The 26,876-nt window shown below is 41.7% G+C and overlaps 2 protein-coding genes across 5 annotated transcripts in view; one reads left to right on the forward strand and one right to left on the reverse strand.

Moving 5' to 3' along the window:
• COL28A1 (collagen type XXVIII alpha 1 chain) overlaps positions 1-7,057 on the forward strand; it is a 67,980-nt gene extending 60,923 nt beyond the window's left edge. For all 3 annotated transcript variants that reach the window (XM_083405340.1, XM_083405341.1, XM_083405342.1), the window contains exons 32-36: positions 991-1,545; positions 3,358-3,539; positions 4,096-4,330; positions 5,707-5,883; positions 6,217-7,057. In XM_083405340.1, the coding sequence (XP_083261466.1) occupies positions 991-1,545; positions 3,358-3,539; positions 4,096-4,330; positions 5,707-5,879 (1,145 nt within the window). In that variant the 3' untranslated portion in view covers positions 5,880-5,883; positions 6,217-7,057. The remainder of the gene's footprint in view (positions 1-990; positions 1,546-3,357; positions 3,540-4,095; positions 4,331-5,706; positions 5,884-6,216) is intronic.
• A 1,378-nt stretch (positions 7,058-8,435) lies between these two features.
• On the reverse strand, positions 8,436-20,716 carry C1GALT1 (core 1 synthase, glycoprotein-N-acetylgalactosamine 3-beta-galactosyltransferase 1). 2 transcript variants are annotated; one of them, XM_083405493.1, is made up of 4 exons: positions 20,675-20,716; positions 17,482-17,722; positions 15,834-16,501; positions 8,436-15,317 (listed from the first exon to the last, which is right to left on the reverse strand). In XM_083405493.1, the coding sequence occupies exons 1-4, from the start codon at positions 20,699-20,701 to the stop codon at positions 15,093-15,095; spliced, it is 1,161 nt and encodes a 386-aa protein (XP_083261619.1). In that variant the 5' UTR covers positions 20,702-20,716; the 3' UTR covers positions 8,436-15,092. The 2 variants fall into 2 exon arrangements, with proteins under 2 accessions (XP_083261619.1, XP_083261620.1); XM_083405494.1 differs by lacking the exon at positions 20,675-20,716 and adding an exon at positions 20,134-20,482.
• Positions 20,717-26,876: the final 6,160 nt, after the last annotated feature.

Raw genomic sequence — 26,876 nt, forward strand, 5'->3', positions numbered from 1 at the left:
GAACCATGAGTGGAAGGAAAATAGCTGAGAGTGCTGTTTCACAAGTGCTGGCCCATGTCTCTGCAATGTTAAACAGAGTCAAACGGAATCTGTTCCAGCAGTCCGTTCTACTTCCAAAGCATTCGAAAACCAAAGCACAGCTTCTGATTGGCTGCAGGAAGGTCCTTAACCATCCAGAGGTCCTTTACCTGTTTTTTACCTTTACTGTCTTGGTGCATCTCTACTTCTGTGTGAGGTGAGGAGCACTATACTAATGAAAAGAAGAATCAAAATCACATGTATGAAGCCACCCTTAGTGGAACAGTTATTCTAAATAGCATGAATGTGCAGTGTTCACCAGTGCTGGGAACCAAAGACTCACATCCACAGAAAACAGGTGGGGTTGTCCACTGTCTTTCCAAATTTTCAACAGCATGTACACACTTCTTCCAAGATGTATCTGAAGTTGCTGTCAGAAGGGAATGAAGGGAAGTCTTTCTCATGCACACGGACAGAGGAAGCACCTTGTGTGCACATCAGAGCATTTATTTATTTTTTGGACCCCAGTCTGCAACTCTTGGGAAATTATTTAAAATCTACATAGCAGATAAGGTAAAGGGACCCCTGACCATTAGGTCCATTCATGACCAACTCTGGGGTTGCGGTGCTCATCTCACTTTATTGGCCGAGGGAGCCGGCGTACAGCTTCTGGGTCATGTGGCCAGCATGACTAAGCCACTTCTGGAGAACCAGAGCAGTGCACGGAAATGCCGTTTATCTTCCCCCTGGAGCGGTACCTATTTATCTACTTGCACCCTAATGTGCTTTCAAACTGCTAGGTGGGCAGGAGCAGGGACCGAGCAACGGGAGCTCACCCCGTCACGGGGATTCGAACTGCCAACCTTCTGCGGCAAGTCCTAGGCCCTGTGGTTTAACTCACAGCGCCACCTGTGTCCCTACATAGCAGATAGCTGACTTAATTCTAACCCCATCTCACCCCCTTTTTAACAGGCTGCGGTGTTAAGTGCAAAGAAAACCCTCTGGAGCTCGTCTTTGTGATTGACAGTTCGGAAAGCGTCGGGCCCGAGAACTTTGACCGGATCAAACGGTTTGTGAAAACGGTGATTGACGCCGTCACCGTCAACCAAGCTACGGCTCGCGTCGGCATCATCAACTTCAGCCACAAAGTCGAGCTGGTGTCCACTTTGCAGCAGTTCCCCAACAAGGACAGCTTGAAAAGTGCTGTTGATGCCATGCAGTATCTGGGAGAAGGCACGTTCACTGCCACAGCTCTCAGCAACGCCATTGATGTGTTCCAGGCTGCCCGGCCAGGGGTGAGAAAGGTGGCTATTGTGATAACGGACGGGCAAGCAGATCGCCGCGATCAGAATTCGCTGGAGGTGGTTGTGAAGAACGCCCACGCTCTCAACATTGAAATCTTTGTCATTGGGGTGGTTCAGAAGAGCGATCCCAATTTTGAAAGTTTCCGGAAAGATCTGGACCTCATCGCTTCAGACCCGGACCCAGAGCACGTCTACCAGATAGATGATTTCATGACCCTGCAAGGTAAGAGGCAGCAACCTCTCTGGAATGTTATTTGCTGGAATATTAGTTATGCATACTGTATTGGTATTATAAATTTTAGTTGCTATAGATAGCAGCGGGAGCTTTTGCATGATGATAAAGTATAATAAGGAACAGCAGCAATGCTTGTTTTTAGTGTGTGTATATATTCAGAATACCTATATAGCTATGAAAGTATTTCCTCCTGGTATGAGGCTAACTGTTGCATTTGCTGACTTCCTTGTTTTAATGTTTGCATGGAAAATCGTTTTAATCAAGATGATAAGGATAAGGCATCAGTCCTTAAAACTTCCCTAAACAGGGCTGCCTTCAGATGTCTTCTAAAAGCCATATAATTGTTTATTTCCCTGACATCTGAAGGGAGGGGGTTCCACAGGGAGGGCGCCACTATCGAGAAGGCCCCTCTGCCTGTAATATGTGAAGGGTGAAGGGAATTGTAGTTCTGGGAGAGAGAAACTTCCGTTCCCTTGATTCTTTGGGGGATGGCATGTGTTTTGAAAGTATGGGGTGTACAAAGCTCTAGTCCAAGCATAGGCAAACCCGGCCCTCCAGATGTTTTGGGGCTATAATTCCCATCACCCCTGACCACTGGTCCTGTTAGCTAGGGATGATGGGAGTTGTAGTCCCCAAAATCTGGAGGGCCGAGTTTGGCTATGCCTGCTGTCTGTCTGCTCTCCCCCCACATCCCAGGTTTTCTCGTCAGCTGAGCTCCACTTCTCAGTAAGCTTAGCTATTATAAAGATTAGATTCTCATCCTGCCTGCTAGGGTGTTCTTCCTTCCAAGGTGGCTTACAAGTAGCATTAAATCACATTACAGTGGAACCTTGGTTGTCGAACTTAATCCATTCTGGGAGTCCGTTCGACTCCCGGTACTGTCCGAAAACCAATGCACAGCTTCCAATTGGCTGCAAGAGCTTCCTGCGCTTAATCGGAAACCACGTTGGAAGTTCGGCTTCCAAAAAGCGTTTGGAAACCAGAACACTTACTTCCGGGTTTCTGGCTTTCAGAAGCCGATTTGTTTGTCAACTAAGCCATTCGAGAACCAAGGTTCCACTGTAGAAAGAACCCAACAATGGACAATGTCGACATGGAAAATGTCCTCAGTAGTCTTCCCAAAGGATGGTAGTAGAATGGCCCAGCAGGGATGGAGGTGAAGAGTCCACCTGGAGATGGCCTTCTCCTGCCTCCTCCTTACTCCTGCAGTCCTTCCCACAAGACAGTTTAATGCCCATAACCTTCACTCTCTTTGCATAAAAAAAAAACAATCTTAACCCTCCCACAACATGTACACATCATACAGTGGAGCAGACCTCAACTTAAAGCAGGGGTGAGGAGTCTGTGGCCATCCAAGATAGTGTTGGGACTATAATTCCCATGGGCCAAATTCTGTGCGATTGCTATAAAACTTAGGGAACAAGCTGTCATATCATTATGATTAAGGTTTTAAATTACAACTTCAGGTTATATTTTAGTGAGTAAGATCTAATTTATATATTTTAACTGCTGCTATATCTGTACTGTCCCTGTTATACCAAACTGCCAATTTAAATGTATCCCTATTGTGTTCTGATTTTGTATGTGAGCTGGAACTGGTCTGTGACCAATATAATAAATTGATTCATATAATTCCCATGATCCCTGACCACCGCCCATGCCAGCTGGGGCTGCTGGGAGTCCAACAACCTCTGGAGGGCCACTGGTTGAAACAAATGGGCCTGTCCCCATCAGCTCGGTCTCATTCCTGGTCGATGTGTATTTCCATCTAACAGCATTGACTTTTTCAAACCCTTTCAGCTCTTGAGAATAAGATCTTCAAACAAATTTGTGAGAATGATTTCAGTTCCTACATCAACAAAGTGCTCAGCTCAGCGCTTTCTCCGGGACTTGAGACAAGAACCCAGCACACTGGTCAGTTTTCTGTTGTTGAGACACATGAGCCTTACGTCCCTCCGCGTAAGCCGGAAGATACTGATTTTGTAAGTATTTCTAAAGATTTGTGCTTATATAGGAAGGGCTATAGCTGAGTAGTAAAGCATGTCTCTTTTTTTGCACGTAGGAGTCCCCAGGTTTCAATTCTTGGCCTTGGTATTTAAGTTCACCTAGTTTTACCATGAAGGCTGGAAAGTTTTGTCATTTTTCCAATCTTCAGTTCGCCAAATTTCTGCAGGAATTTGTATTTAAAAAATCCTCCTGAAAATTCTTCAGCATACAAGAGCAAATTTTCCCTAACAAACACATTTCTGCATGCAATAGATGACTGTACACATTTCTGCAAGCAATTTCTCCTAATACAATGCATCTTTACATGTTATTTTCACTAATACATTCATTTTTGCCATCCACATTCATTTTCATAAACTTTGGTTCGTTAGACAACTGCACTGAAAAAACAGATGAATGATGGCTGTGTTTTAAATTTTCATATTGTTTCAGAAAGTGTGAGTTTGATAGATCTGAGATGTGAACTGAATAGAATTTCCCTCTATTCCTATTTGCCACTGACATTTAATTCTTTATTTCCTTTTTTTATAGCTATCGCCAGGGGTTCCTAGTGAGAAAGGAGTGTCATATTCTGAATGGGACCGCTATGTTACTTCAGCTCCTCCTAAGCAACTTCCTGATAGTCACAGGCGACCAGCTGCCCCTTCTGTTCATGAGACACAAGAGTTTTTCGAATTCAGAACTCCCAAGCCAGATATAACTCACGTATCTAATGTAACTAGAGATGTGCAACCTCTGTCAGCTGTTCTGCGGCCTCATACGAAAGGTGTGAAGGGATAATAATAATAATAAACTTTTATTATTTTATAATAATAATAATAAACTTTTATCCTGCCCTTCCCGGCCGAGATCAAATATATAACAGTGATATAAAATCAAACAATAATTAAATCACCTCCTAAAAACAAGTCAGGATCAAATTAAAATCTGAATTAGGTGGCTTTCTGCAGGATTAGGGTTGGATGGGTTAAGGGATAGAATCACAGAAGTCGAAAGGTACCATGAGCCTCATCTGGTACTACCCCCTGCAATGCAGGAATGCAATGCAAGAATCTTTCACCCAGTATAGGGCTGAGATTAAGAGTTTCATGATCTACCAACTGAGCTATGTACAGACTTTATGGGCCTTTATGTGTCTTGAGTTTGCTTATACAGTCATGCCTTGGTTTTCAAACAGCTTAGTTCTCAGACGTTTTGGCTCCCGAACGCTGCAAACCCAGAAGTGAGTGTTCCGGTTTGTGAACTATTTTTGGAACCTGAACGTCCGAAGGGGCTTCCGTGGCTTCCGATTGGCTTCCAGAGTTTCCTGCAGCCAATCAGAAGCCGTGCTTTGGTTTCTGAGTGTTTTGGAAGTCAAACAGACTTCCAGAACGGATTCCGTTTGATTTCCAAGGTACGACTGTATGGGCCACCTCCCCACAAAGTTGAAGTTATAGAGGCAGTGAAATTGAAGGCTATCACATGGCAACAGAACAAGGTCACCAGTTAAGGGGAAAGCTTTCTTCCTCTTTTGATAGATCACTTCATGGCCTGAAGCAGGTAAAGACAGAATAAAACACAGGTTACAGTCTTTAGCATGTCATCAGTGGGTTTGTGGGACATAAGAGTCACAAGAGGGGCACATTAACTAGACAGAATTTTGTATGTCCAATCCCAGCCTGGGAGTAAATGCCATTGACATGTTGTCCCAGGTTATGTGTGTGCAAGAGTGCCTAGTCAGTAAATGATAGAACGAAATAAGCCTCTGTATTTGAATGGAACATGGACAAACTTGAAGGGCTTCAACACAGAACGTAAAAAGAAAACTATGGTACCACGACATTACGTCTTCTAAGGTTGGGGAAGAGGGACAATAGCTGTCAGTTAGTGCTGTGTACAGCCCAGCTCTGCAGCAAAACTGGCAGAACCGGCAAACACAGAGTAAACTAGGTTTGCCTTGGTTGTAGAAAAGAGGGGAGTGGCTGTTGTTTACAGATACACCCTCCCATTACCAAATACCTCAGGTGCACCTATTCATAGCACCATAGCAGGGGAAGACAAGGCCCAAGATTTTGTGCTTCTGTAGAATTGGAGGTCTCCGTAGATGTAAAAACAACAACAAGCAAACAAAAACAAACCCAACCTACCGTATTTTGTTTCCAGATGACAGATGTTTTGAACCAATGAAAACCGGAGACTGCCGAGATTATACAATGATGTGGTATTATGCCAAAGATGTAAATTCTTGTGCTCGCTTTTGGTATGGAGGATGCGACGGTAACCAAAATAGGTTTGAGACAGAACAGGAATGCCGGGAAACCTGCGTTCGTGACTGAGCAGGTACGTCATGTTAATAGCAAGACCTCTGCCAAAGAGTGTTTTCCTTACAACAGTCAGGTGCAAATCTTATATGCACAAGAAATCGTGCTGATTCTTCTGTGACTTTGTAATTATAGTACCTTAAACAAGTCTTAGTGCCTCTAAAATCTATTTATAAATATCTCTTGCCTGCCTTTTCTTTAAAAAGTTCAAGGCTGCTTGTTGGAAGTTTGAGCAGGAGGGAGTTAATATTTAGAGCTGCATTAGTTAAGAGCAGAATACTCTTATTACAGAAGTGAAAAGGTTCCGTTGACGTATTTCAGGTATGAATGTTGTTTTTGTGTTCTTTTACAGAGAGAACTCGAGCTTTGAGGAGAAAACAAAGCGAACTATTCCTGGAGTTTGTATAAGAATACTAGAGAGTTCCAAATGCTGTGTTAATGCAAGTACTAGTTTTGTACCACGCCTGCTGCTTTTTACAATGCATTCAATGGATTTTATAGAACGTATTATCTTCGTAATTGATAGCTTCACTCGCCAAAAAGCATCTTAATACTTCCTTGTTTGTGTTTTAGCTCTAGTACTGCCCATGGCAGCGTTTCAGGAACTTTTAACAAGATACCAAGGATTTTAATGTTTAACTTTAGTAGAGTATGACCTTTTGTTATTTGGAAATGAAGAGCGGAACAATGGAGGATACCTGAAACTGGTAAAATCTGTCAAAGCAACAAGTGGAAAAAAGTGCCTTTGAATGGGAACATCTACATTTAGCAGCCAAGGATCATCAAAAGACGTGGCATTTGCTTTCTTTCCCTTTAGATGTCTACAGTAGCCAAGATCCCGTTGTAGTGGTGGGCAGCTCAACACACAGAACTGGTGGCCCTCCATATGTATCCTCATCACAACAAGAGCCACCAAGTTACTCCAGTTAAGCTCAGATGAGTAACAAAAATGGCTTATGGCCAGATCAGGGCTGGTAATTTTGGGATTTTTGTTAAAGCTAAGTCCACACATTTTTATTTCTCAGGGCTCTTGTACAAATGGGTGCAGTAAAGAGTAGAATCAATTTATAGGGGAATTTTAACAGAAAAAGCACTGAAAGATGTACATAAGTGTATTTTTTTTTGGACCTTACCACTACGCAAAAGTACTGTACAAGCTAAATGGGTAATGATTAAACTGATTATATGAACAAGAGGGTGTGTGTCCACTCTTTTTACATGGAAATGCTGCAGTTATGCATTTGTGTAATTTTCTACATATTGAACACTAAAACATGGATCATTCAATCACCTCCTTTAGGAATGTCCGCAGCATGTTTCATTTATGCCATGGTTCCTCACTCAGAAAGTGGTTTGATACACAGCAGTGGTAGTTAACTTGTGGTCCCCTAGCTACTGAGCTATAGTGCTGACCTGTAGTCCAGGTTGATGAGACACTGTAGTCCAACATCATCTAGAGCAGCATTTCCCAACCTTGGGCCTCCAGCTGTTTTTGGACTACAACTCCCATAATCCTCAGCTAGCAAGACCAGTGGTCAGGGATGATGGGAATTGTAGTTCGAAAACAGCTGGAGGCCCAAGGTTGGGAAACACTCTAGAGGACCAGAGGTTAGCCACTTCCACCCCCACAGTAGAAGCTTGCTCATGGACTAGTGGATTAGAATTCATGTACATGCCTGTCATTTGCAGTGCCTCCCATTTATACTAATTCTTTACATAGACCTAAGCCAGGTGTATCTGGTAAATGTCATGAATGTGCTTATCATCATTCAGCACACAAGGTCTTGCCTTGTTTTCTGTATTATACTCCAATAAGGTTTTGCCCTTGCACTTTATAAACAGCAGAGGCATCAGGTATCATCACATAGGGGCCTTCCAGTGAAGAAATAAATACAGTAGCTACCACACCCCATCTGAATCTTGGCCATAGTTTTATTAGTTCACTCTGACACCACACCGAGTCAGGCTCTTTGTGGTGATTTCTAGCTTAAATTTTAAAAAGTAATAAATCTACAGTAGTACAACATAAGTAAACTTTAATTCAGGCACACGGTTAACCTATTGGCGCACAGAGAGATTGTTCTGAAGCTCCAATGAAGAGAGTAGCTGAAAACACAGGATAAAGGGGCTCTCTGGATTTGAGGTAGCAGAGCTGGCAGAATAAGTGGGACCTTATAAAGCTTAGTTTAATTTCTTATCCACCCTTCACCACAACATCCAGGGTGGGCTACAGCAATTTTAAAATACAATGTTAAATAGAGTTTAAAACAAATATATCAGGTGACAATGGTAAACATGTCAGCTGCTGCATCAGAATAAAATTGAGCTAGATGAGCCAAAGATATGACAGATCTTTGATTCTCTTTATATGATCCATCTTTCCAGGAAGAAGCACATAAACACAGTATCCATCCATTTAAGGGGATTGTACCTAGTGTTAGTTATACTCATGACTAGTATGGGTCCATTTAAATAGGAGTCTACTTAAGTAAAACTCAGATACCTCTTGATCCATTGCTCAGAACACTATAATGGAATTCACAACATATACCATTGAAAGCCACAAGGGAGTTCTTTTTTAATTGAGATAAGTTATTTTTATTTGTGCACTTCATTTAAATTAATTGCTAAAAAATGGAGAAAGGCACTTCAAAGATGATATTTAAAAACAGTGATTTATATTTATCACATGAACAAACCAGTCAGCCACCGTTTGCTGTGAAAAAACCCTCAGCCTGTCACTTAAAAACTCAATACACTGCTCAGCAGTTAAGTTTATCTTTTCAGATGTGTTTCTAGTAAGATTTGTACAGTTTGTTGTACACAATATACATTGTTAATACACGAAACACAACAAAAAAAGCTTTACAATCCGAGTATGGTATCATTTTACAATATACATCGAGATCAAGGATGGGACCAGCTTATACTTTCTCCACAGATAGATGTCTCACAATCCTAACCTTTATTATTATAGTTAAATGGAAACACAAAGAAGTTAGAAGTGTAATATGTACAGAAGCCATCTCATCACTCTGACAATAAAGTAATTTGAACACTGCTTTAAAATATGCTTTAAAAATGGTTAAGTGAATTCAAAGAAAAGTGATTAAAATAATCTGATTAGGCAACGATTCGCTGAATGTTTTTTCACAAGCTGAACAAGACAAGCACATTTTGTATAACACAAAAGAATACAAAAGCAATGCAGATCAAAACTGACTTCAGTTCAGCAATGTTCATATCCACGCTATACGCTGGAACTGCATTTGTAGCACTTTAATAGTTACGGCTTCCCCAAAAAAATCCTGGGATCTGTTGTTTGCCCCACCCCCTTAGCTACAACTCCCAGCACCTGTAACAAAATACAGTCCCCCAGTTCTTTGGAGAAAGCCATGCTTTAAGCCTTTGATGTGGACGTGGCCAACTCAGCTAGCCATTATTTTATGCCAATCCACAAGTGTGTACACCAATACCTAAAGGGATCTCTTGTGCCTTTAGATGCAAACATGCTTTTGCAATTAAGAATACTAGATATTTAATAGAATACTACGATTTCCATCTTTTAGAACCAAGATCAGGGATGCGATGAACGAGGAGGAGTCGAGCTTCAGAATTTGGCAGCTGGGTGCTATTCTGCTTCTCTACACTGAACATACAACACACAGAGAGAAAATAGTTTAAAGAAAAGGGTGGAAGAAAACTTGAACCCCACAGTAATAAGCTGCTTCCCAGAAGATAACCTGTGCCTCCTCCTGCTAAAGGCACTCCTGGTCAAAAAAGTAAATAAATGTTTAGCTGGCTCAGTGGTAGCCTTTGCACTCCCAATACTGAACAATGGTGGCTCACTCAGACTAAATAACAGTGCACACTCAGACTTCCAGCTACAGCCGCTGCTCTTGAGGGTTGGGGGGGTGGGGATCTTCTAGAATGATGTGTTATGTAACATGTGGAGGTAACTGGTAGAAATAGATCCAAGCCTTTCTTTGAAAATCAGCAAATAAAACAAGCACCAATGTATGAAGCAAAACATTGCTCCCTACGTGGTACTATTGTTGCTGTGCCAATACAAATGATGGACGGACCCCAACTTAAATAGCTTTAGATGTACAGGTGGGACCTGCGGTCAAATGCTGCAGTGCATCCCCAGGCCCCAAAAAGGGCCATTCCTGTTGGGACCTCTAAACAGCATGAAGCAGGAGCCTTGCAGTGATTTTCGGATGTCATGGGGGAAAGGAAAGGGATGAGGAAGACCCCCACCCACCCTACTAAGGGCTTCTGCAACTGTGCTTCAGCAAATAATGTGAAACTGCCTAAGATCCACTGTGGAACAGAAAAGTCAGTAGAATAATGACTGACACAGCAAGGGTGTATGATGGAAAACTGGAATCAGAACAAGAACAGTTGAGGGGAGAGAGAATAAAGGCATAGGTAAGAGTTATGACAGCTGTAAAGAGAGAAGTCAGGTATGCCAGGTTAGTATAGTAAAACAATTTGTTCTTCTTTATCATTTGACATACTATTTTCTATAAATACAGCTAATGTTCTTAAGTGTTCTGGCTTTGATGATTCTAGGATCAAAGTGTCATGCCACATCTTTGGCTGATCCATGCAGGTAGCAGGTTGTTCTGAGAATAGGAAAGTCTAGACTGAGTGAATCAGCTGATAAAACAAGCCTAATGGTGCCCAGGGGCCTTCTAGAGGACCCCAAGATGTCCCAACTTGGAAGCAAAGTGGTAGCATCCAAATTCATAGAATTTGGAAATCATGAGATAAAACTGGTGAAGTCCTGAATACCCCAGAATTTTGGTGAGCCGGAACTTTAAGAGAAGACCCAGAGCCGTGTAGTCAAGTGTTATTTTGGTCTGGAGAGGTAGTAGAGGCTAGATAATGCCTTATAAGAAAGCACCAAATTCAAATCAAGGTAACAAAGACGCTGGGATGAATCCCGATTCCATAGAGGTTTAAAAAATGGTGCTTGAGCTTGAGGTGTCCTGTCTGTCCTTTCCACCACTGCTGAGTTAACAGCAAGACTAGACATAGGGAGGAAGTAAAACTTAAGGTGCTAATTCTGTAGCGGACCATATTAAGATTGGTTCTATTGAGGCAGTAGCTGCATATTCATTCCTGCAAGAGCTTGCAGAAATTGTATGGGGGCCCTTGGAACATCACGAGTCATCACGCCAATACAAATGACTGTCCAACACACTCCACTTGAGAGAACTATGATCTGGACTTGAGTCTGTGGGAAAGTGACTTGGCTGTTGGGAACCAGAAAAAGACTACTGAATACTCTAAATCTAAAATAACAGAGGGTCTTAAACCCTGGAGAAACAGCTGTAAAGACAACATAAAACTTTGGGGACTTCACCTCAACCAAAAGGAAAAAGAAATGTGAAACCTTGGTAAGTTGGGAACAAGATCTCTATCTTGCTTTAATGTCTAGAATCTGTCAAGATGCAGGGATCAGAAAATAATGTGGATGCAAACGGGCAATTGTATTCATACAATAAACTTGGGGATACAGGTGAATATGCAATTGTCACTGCAGGAGGGCAAGGAACTGCTAACCTTGCTGGAATTTTGAATAATTATTCTGTGACTCCTACAAGAAACATCCTTCTTAGAAATGTATGCCTAGATTAAAGGTGGGCCTCATTCTTGTTTCTGAAGAAACAGATATACTGAAGGAGGCTGAGACTCTGAATTACCAGTTGTGGTTCTTCAAATCAGATTCCTTAAAAGAAACTATCAACATGACACCTGTGACAGTTCAATGGGCATTGTACGTATTGGCTCTATTAACTGTGAAGTTTCCATTTGATCCAGGGAAGGGGTTGTTACAAATGAGTTCTGCAAATGGAATACAGACCTGTGGAATTCAGTAGTACTGTTTAAACTATGATTTATATTCTTTTCTGTTGTCATGGAACATCAAATTCAGACAATTGTTTGGAAGGGGGTGTAGCAGAAGAGGGAGAATGATTAATAGCAGGGGCATGTGACGAAACATTTGGGTGGATTCCGACGGACAGATTTTTAAAATGACATGTTGAGGGGAGAGTTTGAAGCGCTGAAAGAGTGTATGGGGGGAGGGAATGAGATGAGAGAGAATAGAGGCATTGATAAGAGTGTTCAGATAGGTATAAACAAGGGGAGAGCAAAATGCCAGGTTTGAGTAGAACACTGATCTTCTTCATGAATTGACTATTTGTTCTGCTGTTATTTCCATAAACAAAAAAGTTTCAATATTTTAACATTAAGGTGTTTTAGTTTGGGTGTATTCTAGGATTTAAAAGTCTCATCCCATGCATCTTGTAACAATATACACAGCATATAGAGGGAGAGTCTTACACTATTCACAATAACTCAGTAGTTGTGGCAACAAATTAGGGAAGTCTGGACACAATGGACCAGCTGAGTTACTGATCTACTGAATTCCCAGGAGCCAGCATCTTGTCTCCTTGGAATGCCAGGAGCGGCCATGTCAATACAAATGATTGTCAAGCACACCCCAAATGAAGGAAAATATTAAGCATACAAGTGCCACCTGCAAGAAAATGCTGCTGTGTTTCCCAGCACACGAAAAATAACTGCTCCTGTTCAGGGCTCCAACCAGCCTGGAACGGTAGCCTTCTATTGTTTTTCAAATCTCACAGGGGAAAGCAGGGGCAAAGTCCTCCCCTCCAAGGCCTTTGGATGCTTAAAAGTATCCGGTAGAAAGTGATGGGAAAGTCCTCTGCCTGAGATCCCAGAGAGTTTCTGCTGGTTCGAGGAGACAATAAAGGGCTAGGTGGACAAGCAGTCTGGCTATAAGGCTGATTTCTGTGTTTTCTATGTTCCTATAGTGCTAGAAGGCTCAGGTTCCAAACCAGAATGCATATACATATATATTTTCCTTTATTTCTGTATAATGCAGAGGGAAGAGGTTTTTTAATCAGATGCAATATATCCCATCATACTTCCTGTAAGCTGTTAGGGGCCCGAGAAGGTCAATTCCTTCTAATCCCACCCCCATATCTTGTTTGCTTTATCTTCACCCAACTGACACCAATATTCCATGCACCTTGAGGAGAGTTTAATTTTAATTTATTTTAGTTTCTGTAAACCTAGAGAGTCCCTCAAGTATGCAGATATGAGTACCCTTTTGCTGCCAAACTGACAGCAATTCAACTACCTGAACTCATGAATAGAAAGGGTCTAAAAATTAACAGACATTCTGATGCTTTAATGCAAAGTGACTTAGAATAGTTCACTCTCCCCATCCGAAGATTAGCCACATACTTCACTAAAGCAGTGGCAATTTATACCAGGTGCTTGGAAAATACTTTGAGGTAGATTGCCATGTGACATGGGTCAGGCAGATGAATGCCACTAAAGTCGAAAGGAGCAAAAAGAAGAGACGGGTATAAACAAGCTGGAGACTAAAAAGATGTTATATATCACATAAGCAAAAATTTATTCTACTACTGAGCAATAGCTTAACATTTGTCTCAGCAATGCATCTGTCACCAGAGATGCTCTGAGAATTTGGCATGCCTATTATTTTTTGCACTTTCCCCTTGTGATGGATGTAACAGAGAAGCAGCACGTCTAAAAGCCAAGATCTACACCATTCTGGAAATTTCAGTTTTCAAAACTTCTCCATGGACAGTTCTATAGTATAAATTTTAAAAATCTAGTCTGTTATTTTCATGTGAGGTAAAGCCTACTTAGTTAAGAAGAAACGTTAAGATTGTACTGAGCATTCATTAAGAGCAACAGTGGCAACAGAACAATACTATTATCCCATGCCTAAACAATGGAGAGAGGCAGAGGTGTACTGCATATGGAAACCTCGAAGTAAACAATCTTATAAGACAGTGGTAATTCTCCAGTGCTCCATTTCAATTAAAAAGCACATAGTAATGAGTTCAGGAAACTTGGCGATGATTTCTAACCAGCAAACACCATCAAGTACAAAATCTCACTGTTATCATCAATATGATGAATTTAAGGCAAACATAAAACAAGCCTTGTTAGATCACTTTAGCAGGACTATAGAGCGAAAAAGTCTAAATTTGAAGTTGGGTGGGGGGGAAACTAGTATATTTCAGTACACAGTATCTAGAGTGTGAGTGCATGATGGCTACAGGAAAACTGCACTACTGTTAAGTTTAGCACAAAGTACACAGCTCCTTCATGTGTGGATAAAGATCTATGTTTTAAAACAGCCTAACACAACAACACAACCATCTGAAACACACAGGGGAAATAATGTTTTAGACTGACCAAAAGGATGTCACACAAGAAATAGGAATATACTATTAAAGTTGAACTAAATAATAACAGCCATCTAACCCTAAATGGAAACTAACAAACACTTAACATTCTAGACAGGCAACAAAATATCACATTATGTTGCAAGTCCAGCTCTATAAACAAAGATTTTTCTTTTTTTTAAAAAAGGAATTAATAGCATTAAACCAGAATGGAGCTATGGACAGTCTGCTGCTTCCTATAGTACTATCATAGTAGTTCTTATAGTAATCAACTTTCTGGATGAAGCATGATAAATATATGTGGATATGTTTTTAATTTATCTAGTGAAACTGTGCCCATTATAATACTACAGAACTCAAGATTCTCATTCAAGTTTCTACCTAACCTTCTGCCACATCTCAAACACTCTCAGACTTCCTTCCAATGTATGAAACTAAAACCCAACATATTCACCAACATTTCAAAAATTAGATCTAAATGTTAAACTTTGGCATCTAAGCAGGAGGCTTATTTCTTGACTGCTAACTTTGTCAAGATAAGCTTCTGTTTAAATACTCCACAGTTGAATCCTTTAGCAAAGAATGCAACAGTATCTAATGTAATTAATTGAAGGTGTCCAAGAATTGACACAAAGCATTGTTTCATGATAAAAACGACTAAAATACTGCATATTGTGGGTCAATGTGGAAAACAGATATTTGTTTCAATTTAAGATTTGTGTGCATACATTACTGAATCAAGATTAAAGACATTTAATTCCTCACTACAAAGTTTTATAGACTTGACCTTGCAGTCCTCTTGGCATGTGAAACGACCTTGCTACCAGCATGATTAGAAAAGAATCTGTTGGCAGCAGCCACATGAAGGAACACTTATAATTATTTAAGAAATCCATCTAGCTCCACTGTAAGCTAAATGTTTTAGTTCAGCATTCCATAAGGCGCCTTCAGTGCAGTACCAAACATTTTATTTAGAGGATTTCAAAGGCTTTTCCATTTCAGCTTTGGCTTTTATATCACCCTTTGCTGCATCACTTAAATTTTGCTTTCCTTGATCCTTAGGAGCATCAGGATTGTACCTGAACTGGTACCCATAAGGACGGAGATGATAAAACAAATACTCCAGCTGATACATAGTGGTGGCGTCAACATAATGAAAAGAAACTGCCAGGTCAGAGCAGCAGCCAGGACCCTGCCGTGAAAGAGAAAAAACATGATGAACAGGCAAGATAAAGAAATAAATGTTTTAAATATATTTTAAGTGTTAATATAGACTATTACTATAATCAGTGCTCAGGATGTGTTTTTTTGTTACGTAAAAGCAAAAAAAGAGTTTTCTTTTGAAATGTACTTTGTTTCAGAGTTGGTCATAAGAGTACCAAACTATAGCAGAACCACTTTGGGGACATAAGAAAACGACTATTTCAAACTCTTTCTTCCCCCACCTGCCCAGTTTTATTTGGCAAGATAGCCATAAAGCTTAAGTGTTAGAAAAAATAGATTCAATATAGAAAGGCTCAGATACATCCAAGTGTGTGTGTGTGTGTGTGTGTGTGTAGTAATCAATCAGAATACATTTCTCAATTGGATGGGCCAACATGACAGTATATGGCAGCTATATATAGACAAAGTTAAAAGGTATTTTCTAGTGGCCTATTTAGACTGTGAAAAGATATTATAATAGCTCCAATCACCGCAAAAATCTTACCTCTATGGGAGGGTAGTAGTTATAATTCCAGTACCAAAAAGTTTTGGGTAGGTATCCCTTAATTAAGTGGTGTTCTGGAACAAATGGATGAAAAGTTTCTTTGCCAGTTGTATCCCTGGAATCTCCAGCTTCTACATTAATACTCTCCATGCATTTGCCTAATGCCAAGTCTTCAATAGAAGAGCTATGAGTACATTTGTTGGTTTTAAAAGCATCCACAAATCTCTTCAGAGCTTCTTTGCTGAGCACATAACCTGCGCCTCCACTCATGTAGCCCTGTTTCACAAAAGGCTTAAATTTCCTTCCAAAATAAATTGGTTTTTCAGGACTGTGTTTTGAAAGAAGCCATCTCAAGTTGTCCAGTGCAACATACGTGTCATCATCTGCCTTCATGAACCAGTCCGCTTCATCAAGATGGTGATCGTGTACATACTGGAAAGCTTTGATGGTTTTCCAGTACAACTGATCCCTGCCTTCTTTGGTTTTTAATCCCACTGTTGGGAAGTCTTTGTTCTCCTCAGAGCTCATAAATAGCACTCTGTTGCAATGCTGGGCCCAAGTAGCTTTGACATGTTTGGCTTTCGTTTCCAGATTTTGAGGTCCAGTCATCACCCAACAAAGTATTCTTACTTTCTGGTACAGTTCTTCAGCAATATTTTTATTTTCATCTGGGGTGTGGGGAAGCAAAATTGCAAAATACCATTAGTATGTTAGAATTTTCACACAAGTAGAACACCACATATTTATTTATGCACTTCTAAGTAATTATATGCCAATTTTTTAGAGCTACACCCTCAAAAAACAAAGTATGCTGAACTAAATGGCAGATACAATACCTTAGTTGGCACATCAGAAAGGTGTATACTGTACTTCTAAAGAAAGTTCAAAACAAACACGGTTTTGCCATAGCTCTGGCAGCCACAATAATGGGACAGCTGCTCCAGCAGTTTTTATGGTGCAAGATTCTACAAACTTGGCATGTTGAGGGAGGGGTGATACTGAGCAAGGCTAATGGAAAAGATTTGTAAAAGTATGCTGAAAGCTTTGAACTATCCTTGTCTACACTGTAAATGAACATCACCTCAGTTAAAGTTTATCATGACATCCACTTTCTTTTAAATGATAAATTATGTTAAGATATTCTCCATCCTCTTTAAACAGGATAAGAAAAGTATTTCAATTCCCAGACACTTTTACAATATCTGAGTGCCAGAGTTGGGAAGTTGAAGAAATTATCAGATTCCTAGATATCAGCAGTATGGGGTGGGGTTTGAGGGTGGTGGTGGAGCCACCAGCAACAAGTTTTCAGCTTTACAAACTTAAACACAATCATATATGCACTTCCATGAGAATAAGCCACATTTAATGCAATGTAACTCACTTCAAAGTAGATGTGATAATGAGCTGCTGGCTTCTTTAGGCATTTGGTTTCTCTTGGCATTTAATTGTGGACTCAGAACATTTTAATGTTACAAAACAATTTAGGGAAAAACTTAAGCCTGTATGCTAGAAAGATACATGGATTATTTATTTAGTTTGAATACTTATAACATGGGATATGTGTACAATCCATTTTCGAGGGAAGTACAAGGTTATATATTGTAAAGAAAATTGAACTATAATGCTCTGTACAGCTGCATAAATATACCTTTATGTTGCCCAGCATCTGCATTGAAATTCATTTGTCCTTTCAGCTGATGGCTTTCATCATCATCATCTGAGTGATGGCCATGAGGATTGTTGTAAAGAAGATGAGGCTCAACTTTAACTTGTTCTTCCAACACTAAACTAAATAGCAAATAACATAAAAAAAATCCAATTGCTGATCCAAATGTAAAGGTCAAAAAATGCATTAAGGATTTAGGAGGTGCCATTTCCTGAAGAGATTTCTGCCGAGAGAGAGAAAGAACACTAATTATGTTATGCTTGAAAACATAAGATAAAAATGCAGAACAACACTGACCATATGAACATACTGTTTCTTTCCATGCAATTAGTGTGTGATTATACCTCATTTTGAAGATGCCTCATACTTAATATTTTACTATGTTTTGAACTAGTATAAAAACATTTTGGTTTTCTAAGCATAGTAAAATATAAATCTTGGCCATTTCATAAGAAAGTATAACAATAAAGTAATAACCAACAATGGCCACATCCATAATTTCATGTTTAAAATTTTCCATTTGTGAACTTGCTTTAAAATTGGGGAAGTGTGTAATAAAAGGCATCCAAGAAATCTGAAGACTTACAAGTAATATTGGTCAACAACTTACACTTAACAAAATATATTGTGTGTTTTATCTTCTAATAGCACAAATTCAAAGTGTGCATGCTGGGAGAATAGTGAGAGCACCAGTATGGTATAGTGGTTAGAGTGTTGGATATAGGAGACCAGGGTTCAAATCTCCACTCAAGTCATAAAGCTCACTGGGTCAGTCACTCATCACCTTTCAGCCTAACCTTAATCTCCTAGCCTGCCACCATGTAATTTGCTTTACGTACACCTTTCCAGTTCTGCAGTGAAACTTGACAAAGGTAGGTGGTTTTGTCAGTTTCACCAATGCTATGTCACTTTTCTTTTTTATATGCACACCAGTGTTTATACCCTTTTTATCCCACTCCTATCCTGGAAGCAGCAACAGCAAAGAACTGGAACACAGAGTTCCTACATATTCCCATACTGGGAGAAGTGGTTAACATATGAAAAAAAAAGCATTCCCTAATATTTAAAAGATATGTGCTGGAGGACTAGAACTGCTATAGAAAAGAACACATTTCATAGATGACATGATACAAAAAAACTACAGGAAAGTTTAAACATTACATTTTAAAACCACCTTCTTGTAGGACCACATGTGGTTTTAAAAAACCCCATCCCTTTTTGTCTTTCAGGCTTCTGCACCAAGTGCAGCAGAGAGATTTGAAACCATCTAACGAGAGAATCCAATGCATGTTTAAGCAAAAGTCATTGCATTAAGTCTCACTGCAGTCAATGGGGCTTTCTCTCAGGTAAACGTACCTCAGACTGCAGCCAAACAGATCTATCCTTTGCAAGCAGAAGTACCATGCCCTCTGCTTTAAATAGGATTTGCTCCTATGTTGCAGCTCATGCAAGATCTGCTTTTTAAAATGTTCACAGAAATACTCCCTCGGGGCGGCACCTCGACACAGCAGAAACTTCAGAAACTTCCTGTTTCTGACAATTGGTTTCCTCAGATAGTGTTATCTAGTGTTATCAAGGCCCAGCGCCTGCCACTCGTGAGGTGGCCTTTACAACCCCGCCAAGCTGCCTCCCCACTTCCTCTTGTGAAATACTCAGCTTTCAGTCCTTCCAGCAAGCTCAAGCAGTAGGCAGGTATAGAGGTAGTTAACCTATATGATCTCCTTACCCCCCCCCCCAGATGCCCACTGAACTTTGATCTGCGGAACTGGCACTGTTGCAGGTGCCACATGATCCCCATTCCGCACTTGTAAGAACTCGCATGTTTTAGGGCGGCAGCACCTGCACTTTGGAACTCCCTGCCTAGTGATGATAACCAGGCAGGTGCCTTCGCCGTCCTCCTTTCGGCACCTTCTATAAACATGTTTGTTTAGACAGGCTTATCCGGAAATTCAGAAAGTCGACATGTGCTTTATCTGTGGCTTCCCACTGTTTTTGAAGGCTTTAAGCTATGGTTGCCAATTCTCCTAAAAATTTTTTATTGCTTTATTATTTCCACAGGCCACAATCAAGCTGTGTGTATATAAATTCCATTAAATAAAATGATTTCTCCCTCCCAGCACTTATATGGAATCCTCCGCTTCCAAGTACGAGGCTGGGAGCCCGCGGATCCTGGGATGCGACCCAGAAAAGCCGCTCCAGCCCCGCTTTCCTCCAAAGGCGACGGTGTGGATCCATCACTACTATAAGATGTAGTAAGCAAGGCCAGCTGCGTTTGGGGGGGGGGCGGGGAGCCATCTGCGTTTAGTGGGGGACTCTGAGCTTCTGCCCGTGGGCACAGCTAAGGGGGCCTCCCCCCAAAAAACAGTAAAAATCAATACAAATCTGAGGTCCACCCCAACAAAAAACCCCTCTGGCTACGCCCATGTTTCTGGCCCCAGGGCGCCCCGGCTAAAAGGGCAGTTGACACCTCTCCCTAAAGGCTCCTTGGGAGGCTTCGTCGGGGTCGAACCAGGCCGAAACCTCCCACCCGCGACATGGTTTCCACACGACACTTGTGACCCCGACCTCGGGGTTCGCCACGCCGCCCTCCCCACCTCCTCCGGGGCGAGCCCACCTCCCTCTCTTCCCCCTCACCTTGCCCCGGGCCTCGGCGGGGCGGTGGAAGAAGGCGCCTCCTCCTCGTCGTCCTCCTCTCAGGCGCCCCGGAGCCACGAGAGGCTTCCAGGCGGCGGCGGCGGCAGCAGCGGCGCTCGGGAGCGAGGCCCTGTCACGGCCATCGCGCGAGGGCTCCTCTGAGCAGGCCGGCGCCTACTCGACGCCCATCCTACTACCCTCGGGCCGCCCGACCTGAGGGAGGAGGAGGGCCTAGGCCGGCCCGCCCCGGAGCTAGCTGCCTCATGAGGCCCGAGGACGGAGCCAACCAGCCCGGCCCGCGGCCCTGCGATGGGGCGGCGCTTGGCCGGCCTCGCTTCCCGCCCACCTGGTGACAGAGCTGAGGGAGGAGGAGCAGCGCCGGCGCCGGGGATGGATAACTGGCAGCTTCTGGGATGGAATAAATACCCTTTAATCCCCGAGGGCTTCATTTCCTCATGACTAAGCTGCAGCCCGAGGAGTTGTCGCTTAAGGGAGTCGCGCCCTTTGACTAAACAAGCAAACAAATAATAAAAGTTCTTACTAGGCAACCATAGCCTTGGCCCGGCATTTCATCCCCAAAGCCAGCTTGCTTTGGGGACCAATAAGCATGCCCATTTGCTTTTTGCTCTTTGCCCTGGGTGCAGGGCACTCCCTGTGTGTTTTATAGGGCTGTTGCAAAAGATAGAATATAGATTATAATACTATTAATTTGGCAGAGCAGGGGTGAGGAAATTCAAGCCTGGGGTTCAATGTGGCCCTGTCAAGGGCATAGCCAAGGGAAGGCAGGTGAGCAGCTCCCCCCCCCATCAAAATAAGTACATATCTGAGGTTCTGTGCTCCCCCAACAAAAATCCTGACTATGTCCCCTGTTAAAACTTGGGGCATGAAGTTTACTCCATAATACAGGTCAGCACAGCGTGAGCTGCCATGCAACAGAAGTTGCATTACCTCTTCAGGCTCAGATATAAGTAGCATTTCCTGCAGCAGCCAGAAACAGCTATGCTTGCAGAATGCATGAACAGCCCCAGGGACATGGGCACTCAAGTCAGTTTTTCAAACAGTTTTCCATGCAGGTGCACCACATCGTACTAAATACATGTACCAAGGTGATGCTTAGGATGATTAGAAGAAAGAAGAAAGGAGAGAGAGAGAGAGAGAGAGAGGTCTACTGTTAGTGAGGAAGACATGGGTGTAGTCAAGGCGGGGGCAGATCAAGTAAAACAACTAACTGACCAATCACACAGGTTCTGCCCTCCAAACAAAAGTCCCCCCCCCCCAGTCCTGCCCCCACTAACAAAAATCCTGGTTACGCCCATGGAGGTAGACAACAGTTTATCTGTCATGCATAAGGTTTTCGCCTGTGCATTTTAAAATGGCCCTTAACAGTCTGACGTTTGGATAGAGTGAACTCAACTACAACCACCAACACACTCCTTTGAGACTGGCCACTATGCATTTATTTTATCTCTCGTTGTGTCAAGTGAAATAAGTGGCAGGATACCCAGATATTATTAAACACACCACACACAGTTTTCCCCCTCATACAGTATAGGCTTTATGGAGCCCACACCAGAAATGTCTAGGTTCATCTAAACCTGATAGCCATCAAGTCATATGCAAAACCAACCAACCAATTTTTGCATAATTACTCAGTTAGCACACACAAAATGTTTCAAAAGGAAATGTTCCTAGGCAAGAATGTCACAGCTGATTTAAGATAAGTGATGTCAATGGTATTACAATCAGATAAAAGCTGTGTGCACACTAACCTGTTTGTAGCACACAAATGTAGTTTTTATTCATCTGGAATAATTTATCCTCATCAACATGTTGCTTTCAGTCTAAATTGGTTCCTGATCCTGCTGTCCACAAGGATGTTTGAAAACTCCTTGATAAGGTGGTCCATGCCTTTTCCACATTGCATGTGCCCGGCCCCCTTTAATGTAGTGGTGATTGCAATCTTGGTATACACTCACCCACAATGTCAGGTGTGAGGATACACCTGACACACACCCCTCCACCTGACACACACCCCTCCACCTGACACCCCCCTCCACGGCTACATCTGTTTTTAAATGGACACACCGCAGGCAGTGCAGGGTCATGCAAAACTTACCTCAATGTGATGAGGATAAAAGTATTTGGAAAACTGGAATAGTCCAGTGAGCCTTGAGTTTATGCGCATTGCAGGAAGTAACTGCAAGCTTATGGTAAAACAGAAGTGTATTTAGCAGTGTGTTTGGCTTCATCTGTTTAATTAACCTCTGGTGCCACTTTTAAACAGCTTTTTTATTACTTTATCTAGATCCTGTTTGTTTTTCTGGCAAATGAGGAAGAATCATTGTTAGGATCCAGCCTGCTCTGTAGAGCAAGGTCTAATATCCTGGTAGCCCTTCCTGGAGTTCAACTCAGCATGAGTTCAACTCATAAAAATATACTGTATTTGTGAAAGATAAAGGCTTTAATGAAAGGCTTGACTGAAATTATAGTTCATGAAACACTTATTCATCTTTGCAAGTGTACATGTTAGGACTTGTGTGTGTGCCTAAAGGTATCCTGCAAAGTTGCTTCTTTCAAATATGCTCAGTGTCTTACATAGGATTGCATATGCTTATCCAGCTAACGTACTCCATGTGCCTGCCATCTGTTTCAGCATCTACTGAAAATGGGTCTCCCCAAGGCAAAAACCATTATTGATCAGCGCATGAAGGATATCGAGCAGCAGAATAACCTAGCCTATATTAAGAAATTTAGTGCTTGGTACGCTTATCTGCCCCCCTCCCACTTTGATTTTCGGGCACTTTATTTGTCTACCTTAACCATTCCAAAACTCAGACGGGCCTTTACACTGGCCAGACTAAATATGTTACCCTCAGCTGTTCTTGAAGGTAGATATCAAAAAACTCCATTCGAGAACCGGCTCTGCCCCTGTGCAGCTGGCTATGTTGAGACGGTGTCACACGTTCTCTTGTCTTGCTCCCTATATAAAGATCTCAGGGACGAGACCATTACGCCGCTCCTATCTGCCATCCCGGGCCGCTCTTGTGAAGCCAAATTGTTCTCACTCCTAGCGGACCAGAACAGCTCGACAACAGAGAAGGTTGCCAAATTTATCAAGAGAGCAATGAGACTGAGAGCTGTTATCTGAATGACACCAGTGTCGTCACCCGGATTCCTCACCTAGGATCTTATGTTTATTATCATTATGTTTTATTATTATTATTTTATTACCTCTGCCAAGTTTTAAGTACTGAGATTATTAATTTACCTAGGGTTTTAATAGGTCACAAGATTTTATGGTAACTATATTTGTAATGTATTTTTGTTGCTGTTTGTCCTTTGATGCTATGGCCTGTCGGCTACGCAAATAAAGTCTACTACTACTACTGCCATCTGTCCTTTCAAGATATTCATTGTCAGCATTTACAACATGCTCCATCCCCAGCATTTTCAGGATGGGCTGTAAAAAACAAGCATAAGCAATACTGATCTAAATGGACTACTGTTCTGACTTTAAAAGATGCTTTTTGAAATGGACATAGTATAATTGCTTTGTGGTGACTATAGTATATCAAAGGCTGTGTGATAAATGGGCATTTGTCTCCTCAGCATTGTGGAATGATCAATTGTTTTAAAATTTTATTTATTTATTTAGAAGAGTTTTAGATTGCTTTTCACCAAAGGACCCGTAAGCTGTTTCCAGCAAAAAAAAAAACAACAAAAAACAAAAAACAGATTATACAGATTAAAACCATATACAATTTAAAATCAAAACGAAGATGTACGAACAATGCAAAATACAGCAGGCCTACAACCCCAGGGCAAACTAAACAAGCCATCTGAAAGCCTGGGACAACATATAGGTTTATGTGCAGGTGTCAAAAGGACAGCAATGAGAAAAACCCAACCAGCATTCCAGCACAATGAGTGACAGTTGCCAACAGCACTGCAAAGCCCACCCCACCCCTGGCCTGCCTCTGGTTGTTTTCAGGGTCCAGGCTGGCTGATGTGGAGAGAAACGCTCCATCAGATATCTAAGTCCCAAGTCGTTCAGGGCTTTATACGCTAACATCTTGAATTGGACTCCAGTAACATATAGGCTGCTCCTGAGTATCTTGGTATACTATTTCAGATCTTTTATCTTTTCCAGTATCGTTTAGCAATGCTCTTTTGATACTATTCCTCTGCACCATTCTATGGCATGCCTTCTCCCAGGGAGAGTTATGCAGTGTAGCTGGAGTGTATGCCCTGTGTACTGAAAAATAAATCCCATTGAATTCAACAGGACTGAATTTCCAGTAACAGCCATTTCCTTTTCTTTCCCCTTTGAAAATGGGGATGTGAAAGCTGAGTCGGGCTCTGACTTGGAATGAAGAATTGTGTTGAATGTGCACAGCAAAGGTTTTAATACTATCTCAATGTTTGAAGCAGATACTCCATTACAAACACATTTTCAGAGAATGCAAACCTGTTTAATTAATCCATAGGTATCACTTTGCTTAGCTGAAACCTATGTCTCATCTATTTCAGTACACAGCTATAAGGCACTAAGAAGAAATATTCCCATTTATTGTGTCTTAATATTTGGTACTTGTAAATACTTGATTATTATGTCAAATATACTGTAATGTGGTGTCTGAGTGTGTGCTAGTAAGTGTAATATTGTAGTGCGGTCCTCAGATTCAAAACTGCTTGGAATAACTGACCTAATTCTGGCAAGCTTCTTATTGAAGGATATTGCCAAATACAGGTCATTTTTATAAGTGTTTTGTAAATGTTCGCACACAATAGCTTTTTTTCATTCAGCTGAAGCTGAGTTGATTTGGATGTCAAAGCAACAGCTCTACCTTGTGACAAAAAATGGTACTGATTCTTTTGTCCTTGGCTTAAAGTTTTCAAATTCAGATTGAACAATTAAAGTGGATTTGTAGAAAGGACTTTTGAGGTAAGAAAAGTGATGGGGAAATGCACTGGAAAGTGTAGGATAACAATTTTTGGCAGAATGGTGTACAGTATAACCTGCCTGCAAACAAACTGGGATGAATGCTCAATAAACAAGATGCCTAGAAGTGTTCAAAGAGTAGCTGTGTAAATCTTACGGCTACATTCAGCGCACCCCCCCAAAAAGGTTCTTCTCATTCTCTCCCCTCTCCCCCTGCTTCCTGTCTATAAAATCTAGTCTGATGAAAGTTCTGCTGAACTTTAAATTTTGCTCTGTGTTCTGTGATGACTCCCTGTGGTTTGTACCATGCATATGTAAATTGAGTTCTCTCAAAATACTAGAATGTAGGGTCATCCAGTAAAATTGATTGGCAGTAAGTAGCCACACAATACAAAATTAACTTACTGCAAGATAGTCATTAACTCATCTGTCCTAAGCTATTACTATCGGCTATGAGTAGCTAAAATGGAACTGTGATTGAAGACAATCAGCAGAGGTTGGCGCTTGGTAGGAACTGAGATGGGAGGGACTGAATTTGCGGGGGGCTTGTGTGAATGTGGTCTCAGGGTGTACAGTGCTATAAACAAAACATTTCAATAATAATCACAGCCATGAAGTTATGTACATAGCAAGCAGGAGTGTTGGCCTAAATTAAGATCTGGGTTCAAACCCACTACTTAGCCAGTGAAGCCAGCTGGGTGTCTTATGCCAGTGGGAGGCAGATTAAGAAGAATACTTGAGCTGGTTGCCGCTATGGGGGGGGGGGCATAGGGCAACCAACACCAGCTGCTCTTTGAGAAGGATTCGGAGAAAGAGAATCACAGGCAAAGCCAATCCCACCCTGCTCCAGCTGCCTACTCATTCAGCCACCAGGTGCCCTTGGGGAAGGAGCCTGGTGACGTCTTAATATGTCAATATTGCTTTTTCCCGTTTTTAAAACAGTGGAAGGTTTTGGATCCCCAAAGGTGGGAGCTCAGTAACTGTAAACATTAAATAAACACCAGTTATTATTCTCTCTCTCCCACTCCCTGCCTTGCAGGGTCGACGTGGGATGGAAATAGCTGCAAGAAATCAGTATCCATTGTCCTTTGATGCTATGGCCTGTTGGCTATGCAAATAAAGTCTATTACTTACTTACTCAGTATCCATGACTTTCTCTCCCTGACCAACCTCCAGGGCTGGATTTAGGTTTGATGAGGCCCTAAGCTCCTGAAGAGGCCCTTTATATGTCCAGCTGTCCTTTGTCAACTACAAATTGTCACTTTTTTTGTGTTGAATATGTGTTATATGGTAATTTATGGACCTAATAGGAATCTAAAGCCATTTGCACATAACGAAATATGTATTTTATCAAAGTAATTGTTGAACTGAAATACAATTAAGAAGAATGCAGGCACCCTATATATAGAAATGAGCAAACCAGTGATGTTTTAGGGAGCATAGCAGGCGGGGCCCATTACTTACATCATAGGAGCCTACACAGCACAAAACACTCTTGCAGTATGTAACTTTTATTTTGTTTTTTATCTTATATTTGGAAATGTACATCCAGTTGTTTTTCCGTTACAATTTTTTGGGGGCCCCAAGAGAGCTTATACGCAAATCCGGCACTGCCAACCTCTCAGGGTTGTTGTGCGGGGTGACAAAACTGGGGGGGGGGGGGTGGTAGGCCGGATATATACACAGCCTCGTGAGAAGAGCGGGACTAAAAAGCTACAGGTGATAAGAATAGCGGGCGGTCACCCCCTTGACACGCCGTTAGCCAACCCGCCCAGACTGATCTGCATCGCCTCCGCCCATC

Source organism: Podarcis tiliguerta (genome assembly GCF_965153285.1).
Source record: "Podarcis tiliguerta genome assembly, chromosome: 12".
Classification (NCBI taxonomy): Eukaryota; Metazoa; Chordata; class Lepidosauria; order Squamata; family Lacertidae; genus Podarcis; species Podarcis tiliguerta.

Bases quoted from the DNA above. Each gene is read 5' to 3' on its own strand.
- C1GALT1 (XM_083405493.1), bottom strand. From the start codon at position 20,701: ATGCCGGGCCAAGGCTATGGTTGCCTA. The intron at 17,723-20,674 runs GTAAGAACTTTT...CTCTCTCGGCAG, and splicing joins GCCAAGGCTATGGTTGCCTA to AAATCTCTTCAGGAAATGGC. The intron at 16,502-17,481 runs GTATATTTATGC...CCCACACCCCAG, and splicing joins AGATGCTGGGCAACATAAAG to ATGAAAATAAAAATATTGCT.